The sequence below is a fragment of the Penaeus vannamei genome, chromosome 42 (assembly GCF_042767895.1).
Source record: "Penaeus vannamei isolate JL-2024 chromosome 42, ASM4276789v1, whole genome shotgun sequence".
Lineage (NCBI taxonomy): Eukaryota > Metazoa > Arthropoda > Malacostraca > Decapoda > Penaeidae > Penaeus > Penaeus vannamei.
The window spans coordinates 3,760,277-3,775,431 of NC_091590.1; the positions used below are offsets into that span (position 1 = coordinate 3,760,277).

The window sequence follows — 15,155 nt, forward strand, 5'->3', positions numbered from 1 at the left end:
ACACACAAAGAGCAGATTTGTGTATGTGTGTGTGTTTGTTTGTGTGTGTGTGTGTATTAGTGTGTGTGTGTGTATGTGTGTGTGTATGTACATGTACATATATGCACTCACACACACATACATATATTTAATATAAATAAACATATACATACATTCATTCATATATATGTGTGTGTGTGTGTGCGTGTGTATGTATATGTACATATATATACACACACACACCCAGCAGATTTTAAGTTTGCAAACCTCGCTCTGAAGATAGTTTCCTAAGCCTCCAACGCGCTCCTCTGATATCGAGTGACAACGGCCGCCGGTCCTCGCTTCTCTGCAGGCATCTCGAACGTAAAAAAAAAAAAAAAAAAAAAAAAAAAAAAAAAAAAAAAAAAAACTTTCGCTCTCAATGATGTTGAAAGGAAATGTGGGTATATGTATGTATGTGTGGGGTGTGGGGGTGTGGGGGGGGGGGTAATTGTGTGTGTGTGGGGTGGGGGTGGGTGGGTGTGTGTGTGTGTGTGTGTGTTTGTGCATGTGTCTGTGCTAGTGCGTGTGTTTGTGTGTGCGTATGTTAGTATGTGTGTGTGTGTTTATGTGTGTGTGTGTGTTTGTGTGTACGTGTGTGTTTGTAAGTAAGCGTGCATTACACTGCACAGTGAAAGACAAAAATAGGATTTGAAAAAAAAAATCAACACTAAAGAAAAAAATCAAAATGCAACATGACTAACGAAAAAAATAACGGTCTTTCATCGAAGATACAATCTCTTTTACCCGTGAATTTGAATTTCCGTTATCAATTTAAATATCGAAGACCGTTACAAAATCAACCGAAAATGATTCCAAAGATAAAATTCTCTTTTGCAAGTGAACACACGAACGAAATACAGGAAATAACATGAATTTCTCAAGATTCCACGCACGAAACAAGAAAAAGGACTTAACAGACAAGGAATTTAACTTTTAACAAGAGAAAAGAAACAGTAAAATAAGAAAACAAGAAAGAGAAAAAGAAAAAAAGAAAGAAAAAAGAAAATATTTTAAAAAAGAAGGAAAAGAGAAAAAGAAAAGAGGAAAAAAAGAAAAAAATAATGTTAATTAAAACTGTAAGGAATTAATTGTTGACGATCAAACCAGAAATAACTATTTAATTTCACGTAATATAGATTCACCAAGCGGAAGTCTAAAGAAAAAAGCATGGTAGAAATATAAAACGAATATGCATGTTAACCTAAAGAAAATGATAGAGCTAGTTTGAAATTTTCAAATTGATGATATATGTTGGTTACAGGATATGCTGTCGAAAGGCCAGGGAAGAGAAATAGCGAATGAATATAAAGGAAAAAGAAAAATATGAAAAATCTAAAAGCTACAAGGATGCCAGTGCAATTAAATAATTTAGATGAAACGTTTTCCTTTGCGACAAATGTGGACTAAGTGTGATTGAGAAAGAATATTTTTACGGTGCAAAAGATAGATGTAACTGAAACCGACCACTGAAGTTATTCAGAAACAGGTATATGTAAGAATATCTTGTCTACAAATATTACAGATATTGAAGATGGTGGCCAAAGTCGAGAGGCAAATCTCATTCACCTACCGAAACTTACGTTTTGGAATCATATGAGTAAACATAATAATAATAATAATAATGATAATAATAATAATAATAATAATAATAATAATAATAATAATAATAATAATAATAATCTAATCTCATAAGTATTTTTGACGGCATACGAATTCCGATTCAAATTTTCAAAAAAGCGCGGGAAGCCTTTATGACGTCACCATAGGCTCGTCCCCATTTCCTCTTTTTATATATAATTTGCCATTCTTCCAGCTTTCTTTCTGCCACTGTCTCTCTCTCTTTCACTTATTCATTTGCTTTTCTTATATCCACATATTAATTTATCCTTTATCATGCATTATTCTTTCTATCTATCTATTTATCTCTCCTTCTTTCTTTTCTTTGTGTTCTCTCACCCCCCTTCTTGTTAGTCTGCTCTGAATCATTGTCATCAAAGTCCACGTCCACGTTAGCTAGAGCATCTGAATATTCAGGCTTCAGCTAATAGGCTTCCATTTCAAATTTGCTTTACTTGACGTCAGTCTTCCGCCACATCCCTGCCGTCGCCCGTTTAACAAAATAACGGAAAATCAAACAACCCTGGCGAAATAACGGTCATTTCCGCATCAGATATGTTAGCAACATTAACCAGCCCGCCTCTTGTGACGTCATCAAAGCTCCCTAGACAAGAGGCATCTTTTCCGGTAGCAATTTGAGTGTCGCCAAAATCTGTCTCGTGATCGGAGACGAGACAGGCCTCTAAGGCCCGCCCATTTCTGTGACGTAATGGGAATGATCGCGGTTAACGGCTTGTTATTTTACTGTACTAGTTATTTACCGACAGGTGCACAGTATTTTGGAATATGATATCCAAGATGGCTTTTGATACCTTATGGTGGGTGGTGTGGTGTTATAGATATCCAATATAAGTACGAATATGCATGAAATATCCGAAGTAGGAGGAATACATCTGGCAACTTGATTAAAGTTAACCGTCTGCTCTATTCCTCTCGCGCAAGAGGTGTAGCGTTTCCCGGAAGCGCTGGAAAAGATGCCTTAGGAATACAAATTTGCTACTACGTTTAACAAGCTACACGTCTAAACTATTTGTTAAATTATTTCCATCTGTTGGATAGAAAAGTTAGATATGAAAAGAATTGAATTGTAGGAACTTTTTAAAAATGGAAACGTGAAGAATTTTGATTCTACCCGATTTTTTTTTATTTTTTTTATTCAAACTTTGAAATCCAAATGATGTTTAAACATGATGACCACAAATCTAGATAACTAAATACAAAAAAAAATATCTTTGCAAAAAATACATCAATTATGAGAAAGTATTGGTGTTTTGTCGTCTGAAGAAAAATCTATTCAATAAACTCTCCTATTTTTTTCCGTGTTTTATTTTAATCTTCGCTTACGCCTTACCGTATTTGCACCTGTACTCAATGCATTATATATGAAAAACATAATTCACATACATAAGTATAACATATACATAACTGAATCTATGTGTGTGTGTGTGTGTGTGTACATTTTACAACGAATAAAAGTGATGAGGTGGGGCTTAGCTTGGAAATTGATAACTAGAATTTTCATCAAGATTGAGTGGTACTACCTGTGTAAAAATACCTTAAAGATCTCATTTTCTTCCATTTTTTTTATTCAATTCCATAAATAGGGACGGAGTCATAGGAAACTGTAGCACGGCAGTTCTTGTCGGCGGAAAATAGGGCTATAGTTATTATATATAGAAAACGGTTGCTACTGCGGATGTCAGATGATAGATAGGAAAAATACTATTATCATGATGATAGTTATCATAATTATCATTAAAGCTATTCATAAAAAGTCCTTGTGTTGGAAGCTCACGATCGTTAAATCAAATAACATGTTACATGATCTTAACCTCCAATGAATAATAAAGTCCGTTTTTTTAAGTAACGACCAATACTACATGAGTTTGTCCTCAAAGAAACATTTGAAATTCCGTTTTCTATATATCGCAAAGACCCATCTGGTGGCCAATCTCGGAACTACACCACGTAAACAAAACGTTGGGAGAGAAATTCATTATCACTCTCCACAAAGGCCACATTTCTCTGTCTTTTTCAGGAAAATAGCAAACCCGCGATGAAGTAACTAATTTATAAAGTATCCCAAGGTATCAGAGAAGAAGAGAACACAGCGGGTTTGCCTCTCTTTCCCCCGAGAAGTCGGAGAATTAAGAACAAGTCGCCACCATGGGGAAGGGTTTCAATAATTACATGTGTAAAAAGTTTTTCCATCCAGCGTCCAGGGATAATTTGAAACGGGTAAGATCCAGTTGAGATTTAGGGTTTAGAGTGATAGGGTTATGAGTGGGAGTGTTTCAAGTTTGGGTAATAGGATTTAAATGGATTTTTAAAGCAAAGTGTATGTGTCGAATTTGTGTGAATGTGTCGTTTCAATCTTTACTTCTAGCATATAGCCTTTCATTAAGCTTTTCTCTTTGTTATCTGTAGTAATGGGGTATGAAAGCTGCATGTCCTTGGGATACTTGAGATAGAAAGAGTAGCAGCAGTAGACAGCGACTACCATTATAGTGGCGTGTTGTCTAACGCTGGTAATAGTATGGCCAAAGCAAGCAAACTCTGCCATTTTTATTCTAGCTTGAGGTTATTTGATGACATTGCCAGTGATACCAATCATCTCTATTTTTATAGAATATTGGTTAACCCATTACTGCTGGTATATTTTGAAGCCGAAAATAAAACATTCCAGGCGGCTACAAAACAGCAGTGGGCCACGGCCCACTGCTGTATCGGAGCGCAAGCCCCGATACAGTTTCACACTGGCGGAATGCCCGGCAGTGTTTACTTTTTCGTGTCTCATATATGGGACACCCGTCGTTATTGGGTTAAAACTCTGTTGGTCTTTCAACAGAAGGCCAAGAATGTATATATATTAGATATGTTTATTTCAATAAAATGCAATTAGGGATTACATTATCTCCAATTATTTTATCTTTTCTCACCTTATTCGATAATGAGCCTAATAACTTTGAGGTTCCTCCAAGTTGGAAAAAATGGAAATGCTCACAATGACGTCAATCTTGAGTTGCAGCTGTGACCATTTCTGCTCATACCCAGTTTTCTTTCTTGCAAATATTTTAATTCCAATATAACTATCACAACAAAAAAGAAAGTCAATCCATATTTAAAACAAACATGAATAACTATCACTTAATTATTATCACTTTAGAACATTGCTTTGAAAAGGGAAAAATTGTTGCTGTTACTCGCACCATAAATGTCCTTTCCTTACAGATCAAAGTCCATACATTGTCGTTGCTTGCTACGATGCGTCCCTGAAAAACGACAAATTTTCTTGTAGTACATCATCCCATGTCCTAAAGAAACTTTTCTTAAATTAAAAATATTTTTGATTTATTGTGTAGGAGAAAGGAAATAAATCTGCCATACATGCTAAGATTATATTCTTTCTTTCTATTATTATTATTATTGTTCTCCAAGAACCTGTTACATATGAATTACATATGAATTGTGTGCTTCCGGTCTATCAGTGATTTAGATTGAGTAAGAAAGGGATTATTGTTTACATAATTGCAGGTTGGGATATAAAATAAGGTAAACAATAATTAGAATTGTTATGTCACTGACATTTATATTTTTTGAGTTAGGTGTAACAAATAGAATTTTTGACGTTGATTTGTATGATGCAGCATTTATAAGAAACAAATAGAATACTAATAGAAATGGAAAATAACCTATACAGAGTAAATATTGACCCATAGTTCCTTATCAGAGACTGCAGATCCATGCATCAGGTGATGCCATGACCTGTATACTTTACATCCTGGTAATGGTCAGTAAACCTCTACATATATTATGGATAGAGCAAGCAAGTAGATGTCATAGGCTGTTGATTATCAAATAAGAAACTAGTCAAAACATATTCCTGGAATGTATGTATGTTAGGCTTTACTAGAGTTTTAATCATAGGAACCAATGTATTGAATTATGTGTACCTCTTTGAGATAATTAACCTGAGATGTTTCCTCAAACATTTTTGATGGTATGCTAAATCTTATTATAAAACAATAAAGAAAAAGCCAACTTCAGACTTGTATGAATATCAGTGGCTCCACAAAATTATCACCAGTTTAAAGTGGCAAGGTAGAGCCCAGGCAACCTATTATATATTTATAGGAAAAACTCGCTTCATAACAACTCCAATAGGAAAACCGTGTCTTTTAAAAGCAGAGGATGAGTTAGTAATAGGCATGGCTGATTAGTGCCACAACAGGGTCACTCTTATTACCAACTTTTATGGCATCAGGATGATAAATATATATACTGAAAAATGGATCCTCCTTCAACCCTTTATAGGTCCTATTTTGCCACAGCTTTGGTTAGTTGCTGAATATGCACACATTCCCATTCATTATGATCATAGCAGGCCTGTCATAAATTGGAGGTATTTTTTTCAAGAAAATATTTCACCACAATTGTGACGTTCCTTCTGTCCTTTATTATACCTTGATAAAGGGTGTGAGTATTATTTATTTAAGATTTGCAGAAGAGGAAGTGATTCATGAGATGGAGTGAAGGCTTGGTGACAGTAGTGGGCTAATTTGACTGTAAGAATTAGGGAAGGAGAGAGCCTGTATGTAGTTTCTCAAGTTTAAAGTTTAGCTGATGATGTAAAATAACCACTATTATTATTGTTATTATTATCGTTGTTGTTTAGAATTACTATTGAACTAGAATCTAATCCTCACTGACTGGTTAGATATCAAATTGTATCAAAGCAAGTATTAAAGTCACCTTCAGCAGAATTGACAGCATGATGCTTCAAAATCCCATATTGAAAATCAGTGCACATATTTTGATAAGGGTTATGTAAAGGATAGATATTGGAAGGTTAATGTGACATAAATAGTATCTTCCAGCTTTGTTAACCATAGAGTGAGAAAATATAGCTACATATCAAATAAAACTAAATTCATTATGGATACTGTTATTACTTTATATGAATATTAGCAAAAATTCTTCGCAGTATGGACTCTAAGAATCAATTTACTTTCTGCATTTGTAATTCCAGTTGAAGCATTTCCAGTTATTGTATAGGACTTAATTGTTACAGTTATGATTATATGGAAGTCAAGGTGTAGTATTTCTGTATACTGTATTAGGTGAAGATGATCAAAGAATTTTGGTAACAAAGATCCAAAGAAATTTGGTTTTAGTAAATCTGAAAGCTTTCCATTCATTGAACTGGATGTATATTTGCATATCCAGTAGCTGTGTAAGTCAACCTTCATAAATGAACAACAAAGTTCGGTTATAATAACATGGAAAAAATATCTCATATTGAGTAGTTGATCTCAAAATCTTGTTTACTGGTATTCTAACTGAAAACTAACTCAACAGGTCTGGATAGCGGAACAGAAAGCCGATGCAGAACGGAAGAAGCAGGAGGAACTGCGTGTTCAGTATGAGAAAGAACAGGAACTATACAACAACAAAGCCCTTTTGGCAAGGGGTGAGAACAAGGAGAAGCTCTCCCTCAACTTCATGTATGAAGCACCTGCAGGTGTGAAAAAGGAGAGGGAGAAAGAAGACGGAGAGCCAGAGTACAAGTTCGAATGGCAGAGGAAGTTCAATGCACCACGTGAGAGGTAGGTCTTATCCTGAGAGAGAGTGTATATTATGAAGTTGTGAATAAAAATATTGTAAAATAGTTTTGAATTTTGCTTCAAGTAGCTAAAATATGCAACCCTTGTTAGTTAAATAAAGGTTTTGAAGCTGCATTCACAATAGATGACTTTGTCTCTGACTGCACATGATTCAAGTGGAATTGTTTTTGAAGATTTGATAGAAATAGTTATAGTTGATGCTATTTTCACTTTGTGCCTTTTTTCTTTTCTTTTTTGCCTATAGTCAGGTTCTGAATACTACTATACTTATTTTCTATTTTATCTTACCTAATCACTAATATAAACTCTCTTGGCCACAGCTATTGCAAAGATGACGACACGATCAGGGACCAGCCCTTTGGCATTGCTGTGCGGAATGTAAGGTGCATCAAATGTAAGGCATGGGGCCACATAAACACAGACAAGGAGTGCCCTCTGTACGGCCGAGTCTTGGAACCCACGGATGGCATGGGAAACATCGACCACAAGGAACTGGCCGCTGGGATGAGGGATGATGGGCTTAGGCTGAAGAACGTGGCCACTATGTCCAACGGAATTTACGGTTTGGCACAAAATCCTTATGCTGGAAACCAGGTGAGGACGAGGAGAAGGAGGAGGGTGAATATTAAGAATGTAGGGGGGATATGAAGGGAGATTTTGATAATTATGAGAAGGATTTTAAGGGTCAACAATATTTTCCCCCATTTTTTGCCTTTTTTCTTTTCCTTTTTTTCTTGTTTCTTTCTTGTTCTTTTAGTTCTTTCTTTCTTTTTTGCTAGAAATGTAATATGGAATTTTTATCTTTAAAGAAGATTGTTAATCTGTAGAGGTGTTTCCATGGGAAAAAATTGAATTATATATAAACATAGACAGACATACATGTAGACATACATATGCATAGACTTACATATACATAAACATACATATACATAGACTTACATGTATATAGACATAGAGATATATAAACTTATACATATATATATATATATATATATATATATATATATATATATATATATATATATATATACATACATATACATATACATATACATATATATACATATATATACATATATATATACATATATATATGCATATATATATATATATATATATATATATATATATATATATATATATATATATATATATATATATATGTATAAACACACACACACACACACGCACACACGCACACACATACACACACACATACACACACACATACACACACACATACACACACACATACACACACACATACACACACACATACACACACACATACACACACACATACACACACACATACACACACACATACACACACACATACACACACACATACACTCACACACGCACATACACTCACACACGCACACACACACACACACACACACACACACACACACACACACACACACACACACACACACACATACACACACACATACACACACACATACACACATACACACACACATACACACACACACACACGCACATGTAGATATTGATATTTATAGATATTGTTTGTTGGTATACATTTGCTAATAGAGATGCAAAATCACTTACATACTGACTTGCTAGCTATTATAGAATGAAATTATTTTGTTGTTTTGTTTTGATAATTGTCAGAGTATTACTGTCTATTCAGAAACATAATGTTCTGGATTTCAGAGAATTCTCTCAAGTGACGAAGAAGCTGTGGATGAATACTCGCTCCTGAGGTCCTTGTCCACCAAAGAAAAGAAAAAGTTGCTGAAGAAGCTCGAGAAATTGGAAAAGAAGAGCAAAAAGAAAAAGAAGAACAAGAAGAAAAGCAAAGTAGAATCTTCGTCGAGTGAGGATTCATCGAGCTCAGAGGATGAAAGAGAGAAGAAGAAGAAAAGGAAGAAGAAAAGGGAGAAGAAGAAGAAGGAGAGCAAGAAGAAGAGGAAGAGTCGGAGCAGCTCCAGCAGTTCTGACTCAGAGGACTCGGAGGAGGAGAAGGAAAAGACGAAGAAAAAGAAACGACGCTCGGAGGAGAAGGCTGACCCGCAGGCCTTGCTCAAGGAGATAACCAAGGGCTTGAAAGTCGACTTCATTGGCCCCAATGACCCATTCGACATGTCCGAGGTCAAGGTGAAGAAGGAAAAGACCTCCGACGACGAAGAAGAAGAGAGGAAGGACAAGACCAACGGACACCACCATAAGGACAGGAGAAACGGAAGCACATCCCACCACGAAGAGAAGTCTGGCGGGAGAGAGCCAAGTGGCGAGAAGGAATTCCCAGGGGGAGGGAGAAGGGAGAGAGCCTGGGACTTCTGGGGTAAAGCAGGGGGGGCTGAGAGCAGAGGCAAAGGGGAGGAGAGGGACGTCAAGGTGGAAAGGAGGGAAGAAAGCCCCGGACCAAGTAAGGCGAAAGAGAGGAACCAAGAGGAACGGAGAGAAAGGAGCAAGGAGAGGAGAGACAAGGCGCGTGATAAGAATAGTAGGGAGATAAGAGACAGAAGCAAAGACAGGAACAGAGAAAGAAAGGATAGGAGCAGAGATAGAAGCAGAGACAGAAGTAGAGACAGAAGGGATAGGAGCAGAGATAGGAACAGAGACAGAAGAGATAGAAGCCGAGACAGAAGCAGGGAGAGAAAGGATAGAAGCCGAGACAGAAGCAGAGAGAGAAAGGATAGAAGCCGAGACAGAAGCAGGGAGAGAAGGGATCGGAGTAGAGACAGAAGAGATCGGAGTAGAAATAGGAGTTGAGAAGGAGAGATGAGAGATAGTGAGAGCGATGTGAGATGTGTATGTGAGAGAGAGGGTAAAAGAAAATACAAAGTGTTATATTGTGATGAATGGTGATTAGCAAATTCTCATTTTACCTTATTTTCCATTGTGAATGTTTTAGAGGATGTTGCTGATTTTCGGGGACTTTTATGTATCATTACTGTATGTATTGTCACATATGAATAATATTATTAGAATAAATTTATCCCATTTTCAGAATCAAGATATTTTGTTCCTAGTTTTCATTGTTTAAGGATACAATGTATTGTATTTATTTTGTAAAGAGACGGTGTGCTTGACAATAAATTTTCATCCATATTATAAACTTTTTTCCTAGAAAAAAAGAAAAAAAAAAAGAGCATGTGCATAAACTGAGTTCATAAACGGAGAATAGATAGTAGGTAAAGGAAAAATATAGGAGAGAAATGTTTGTATTTGATATAAAATTTAATCAAGTAATTTTTAGATTTAAACTACCAACTTGATTTACACACTTCAATCTTTTGCTTACTTAGTTATTTACTGTAAAAGGGTGTTTGGTTTCTATATGATTTTTTTTTCTTTTCTTTCTTTCTTTTTTTATGGGGATGTGTTTGTACATTAACATTTACAGATATAGGTACTTCTGTGGCCATAGAGAAATATTTAGATGGTAAATTAGGAAGCTATAAATCGGTGATTCCCAAGTTTTTCAGACGATATACCCTTTTCCGAGTTATAACCCGAGTCCCTCCCCCATTTATTGCCACTAACACTGCTCACAATTTTGTTTGCGTTTTATGAAGGTATACACGCCTTTATTTTACTAATTACATTTTATCATAGCCTTATCATGTAGGTTTGGTTTCATAAATTTTTTTGCTACAGGTATGAATGTCGTAATCAAAAAAGAAAAGAATAACATTTTTACTTATACCAGCCTAGATTGGCGACCTACAGTTTCAGTCAGTTCTTTGAAATTTTCTTTGTTAGCTGCGAGGTTTTTGTGCAAGCAAAGTATAAGGCTCTGAGTTTTATATATCAAAAGTCAGAGAAAATATAAAGTATGTTGGATGAATGTTTTCCAAGCTCAGTTAGGTTTCACACTTCAAGGAAGAGTAACTTTGCAGGAGTGTATTTAGCGTACAGAAGTTACACTAATTAGTCTTTTAAAGTTGTGCCGGTTAAGTGCTATGTAAGAAATTTTGATAAGACAGGAATATGAAATTCAACATTAAAGAGTTATTTTTCTAGCACTCATCACAGTCGGGTACTGCTGGGAATGATGATAGAAGCTTGTGAGCAAGTGAAAGTTGATATTTTATATCTTCTTGCTTTGAATTTCAAAAATGCTGTCTTTACTCTTTTTGCATGTTTTTACAAAATTATGATTGATATATGTATAACAAAATTATATTTCTTCTAATATAAAAACAGTTACAAAAGAAAAAGTACTATGTCTTCCAAAATCAGCTATATAGTATTAATTTTTTTCATTTTCCAACAAACAGTAGACATTAGGTAAACATTGGTGATGCTTTACGTATTAATTATAACATGAATGAAAACCTTGTAACTTATCAAAACACTGATAATTCATAATAGCAAAATGCATGAAAATTTTTAAACACTACAGTTAGCTTTATTAACCTATGAAGTGTGAGGCACAACTCAGGAATTGGAGTAAACGATAGCATGTCTAGAACTTTTTTTTATTTTTTTTATTATTATTATTCATCTAGCTATTTCTTCCACAAATTTTCCACTCAGATAACCTGTGTCCGTGCTTGGCTCAGAGTATGAGAAAGTCCCCACCATTGCCAGATGTTATTTTCCCTGTGATAAGGAGGTTTGGTCACCCTTTATGGTCGCTATGCTCACCGCAGCCATGACTAAAGATGACTTGTGCCATCAGCGGGTGAAGAGGGTGTTGGGCTGTGTTACACGATGACGTAGTATGCACTATGGCCTGTGCACTGCCCCTTTTCCCTGTCACTTGGTGTTGACCTTTTACCTTTAAGACCTTCTCCTTTTTATTTTTTCACCAAAAAATACCTTGAATGTCTATTCGAATTTTAAGAATTGTGATTTTTTGTGAAATCTGTGTGCCATAGGATATAAAAAGAAAAATCATTCTCCATGGGATAGTATTAAGTTGAATACAATTAACACAAAAATTCAGTGCTTTCGATTTAGAACATCTTTATCTCTTTCGATATATAGAGCTAATCCGTCACAAAGGTTGCTAAGTATGATTACTAATTTTAATCTTGCTTTTAAATACCTCAAAACAGTGTTTCTCACCATACTTTTACATTAACATTTTACAGGAAATGATTGAGAATGTATACCATTGTAAAGATTCCTGTCTACTCAAATTATTATCAACTTCAGGTTCTGGAGGAAATGGAGGTATGCATTGACTGATTCTTGTGGTTATTGAAACTATTATTTAAGTCTTTGTTTTATTTATTTATTTTTTTTTTCAATTGGTAGTTTTTAACACAAGTGTGAGGTAGTGGTTGTGAGATAATTTTGTAAAGAACATTGTAATAGTATGGCTATATCTGTGTCTTCATGCGTATTATGCTCGAGACTGTGTCCTAGATTTGGGTCTTATAAATGCTGAAAGAAATAAATAGAAAATATATTGAAAATAGCCATGGGAGTAATGCAACTGGAAAAAAAATTATGTGATATATAATGTTTGATTTAATAAGCACCCACATTGTTGAAATTCCAGTCATTTTTGAGAATTCAGAAAATGAATCAAGATTTGTGGATTTTCTTCATGGATAAAAGAAGAACAAGAACGAAATCTATCGCAAGCTCATGAATTGCTCGATGAGTAACATAACAGTTTTGAACAACACGCAAGCACTAATTAGCTGCTTCCATTCATAACACAGACAGAGGAGTATCTGGTAAGTAGAGCAAGAAATCAATAATTTTGTTGGCTATTGAATTAACACATTAAATATGATTAACATTATTATCACCAATTAACATACGTTTTATTACAAAAAAGAATGTTTACTGTTTAGTGTGTAATAATCTTCGTGCTTTCGAAAAGAGTTTTCAGCTTCAAAAATACATTTTGATGCATAATGGGTATGACATAAGTACATATTATTGACAGATTTACAAACTACATGTGATTTAGTTCTTTTCCACAGATTATTTGCATGTACACGAGCTGAGTGAAATTTTAAAGCTTCCTGTTATCTTTTCCACGTGTGGTTTTAAAAATTCACATTTTATATACAATATTCATATTTTAATATTCATCTTATACATAGATACATATATGTATACACATTCCTTTCTTTCCGTTTCTGCACATAGCTTTCAAGAAATTTCAGTACATATTAGAACCGATAATGATGATGTTAATCAGATGCCGCCTGGGATGTCTTGTATGTGTAATGAACCGTATTCATGTTGACAGATGTGGAAAGGTATGAATGAGAATGAATATCTTCACAATATAATTGGTGTATTTTACCGGTTTCAATTATATCTTCGTCAGAAATATCTATTTTTCTAACGGAGATATAATCGAAACCGTTAAAACACATCTCTTGGATTGTGAAGATGTTCATTCTCATTCATACCTTTCCACATGGGTTGTATGTACCTGCCATGCCCACGAGTTTAGTTTATTAGTTGTCTTGATACATAGATGGTTCCACAAGTACCATGTCACCAATGAGCCAATTACTAGTACTGCCTATCTCACCTGTAACCTTTTCCTCGATTCTCTAAAATGTATTCTTTTATCAGTTGGTATTATCAGTATTATTATGGTGATTATAATGTTCATTGTAATGATAACAGCATTGATATTGATATCATTATTACCAAACCCATTTTTCCTAAAAACTCGAAGAAAGGTCTTGTAATTGACTCCATTGTGGCTAAACTCTTGTGAGACCATCTATATGTAGAGACATTTCACAAAACAATACTACATTGAACAGTACATTTTTCTGGGTGCATAGGGTTAAAACATGTATTCATGACACAGCAAAAGCTTTAATAGAAATTATATTCTTGATTATGGTTTTATTTTCATGTTGTTCTAATACACTATAATTGTTTTTTGTTTTTGTTTCTCTGACATGAAATATCCATTTTACATCTAGTTAATGAAATGTAGAAGAAATTTTTGCTAAGAGTGTTTTTTCATGTGTAGGTGGGAGTGGGTGTGTAAGTATATATATGTATATAAGTTTATATATATATATATATATATATATATATATATATATATATATATATATATATATATATATATATATAAGTATATATATAAGTATATATATAAATATATATATGTAAATATATATATATAAATATATATATATAGATATATATATGTAAATATATATATAAATATAAATATATATATATATAAATATATATATATATATATATATATATATATATATATATATATATATATATATATATATATATATATATATATTGCCATCATCATTATCATCTTCATCTTCATCTTTGTCTATATCTTTACCTTTATCATCATCAATCATCATCATCATCATCATCATCATCATCATCATCATCATCATCAAACTGTATCGTCACCACCATTTGCGTATTCATCATGGTCAGCATTAATATTGATAATAGTAACAGTAATTTGAATTGATTATTGTTTTAGCCATTTATTATTGACTTTTTTACAAAATATCTGCAGTTGGTATGATGACTGACATTTCATATTTATTTCATTTATTTTTTTGTTTATTTGTTTATTTATTTATTTATTGGAGTGGAAGTGAGTTTTGATTTCGTGCATGACTTTTTTGGGTTTGTATATTCCATTTTCCCGCCACTTGAAAGGTTTTCAGAAAAAAGAGTAGGTTGCATGGAAGTAAATTACAAGAAGTATAAACATATTTGCTTATTCAACTTCTTGTTGTAATGTCAGTTAAATATCATACAAATTATTAACAATAGAACAGACCGCGAAACGCTTACGGGCTACGAATGCAAAGTAACTCGCGCTATGCACATCCCTCCAATACCTCCCCAGAATTACTCGCACCCCATTACAACATGACACAAACCCGCCCAAAGCCATAAAAGTATTAAATAAACCCATTATTCCCCCAAAATAAA

At 34.1% G+C, this 15,155-nt stretch overlaps 1 protein-coding gene across 1 annotated transcript; it reads left to right on the forward strand.

The window, feature by feature from the left end:
- The first annotated feature begins 3,596 nt into the window (after positions 1 to 3,596).
- Positions 3,597 to 10,353, forward strand: LOC113817497 (corepressor interacting with RBPJ 1). The gene is made up of 4 exons (XM_027369568.2): positions 3,597 to 3,876; positions 6,997 to 7,244; positions 7,583 to 7,856; positions 8,946 to 10,353. Exons 1-4 carry the CDS (start codon positions 3,805 to 3,807, stop codon positions 10,005 to 10,007), a joined length of 1,656 nt encoding a protein of 551 aa, XP_027225369.2. The 5' UTR covers positions 3,597 to 3,804; the 3' UTR covers positions 10,008 to 10,353.
- Positions 10,354 to 15,155: the final 4,802 nt, after the last annotated feature.

Coding starts and splice junctions, on each gene's coding strand:
- LOC113817497 (XM_027369568.2), top strand. CDS start 3,805: ATGGGGAAGGGTTTCAATAATTACATGTGTAAAAAGTTTTTCCATCCA. Junction 3,877..6,996: donor CCAGGGATAATTTGAAACGG/GTAAGATCCAGT, acceptor CTAACTCAACAG/GTCTGGATAGCGGAACAGAA. Junction 7,857..8,945: donor ATCCTTATGCTGGAAACCAG/GTGAGGACGAGG, acceptor TCTGGATTTCAG/AGAATTCTCTCAAGTGACGA.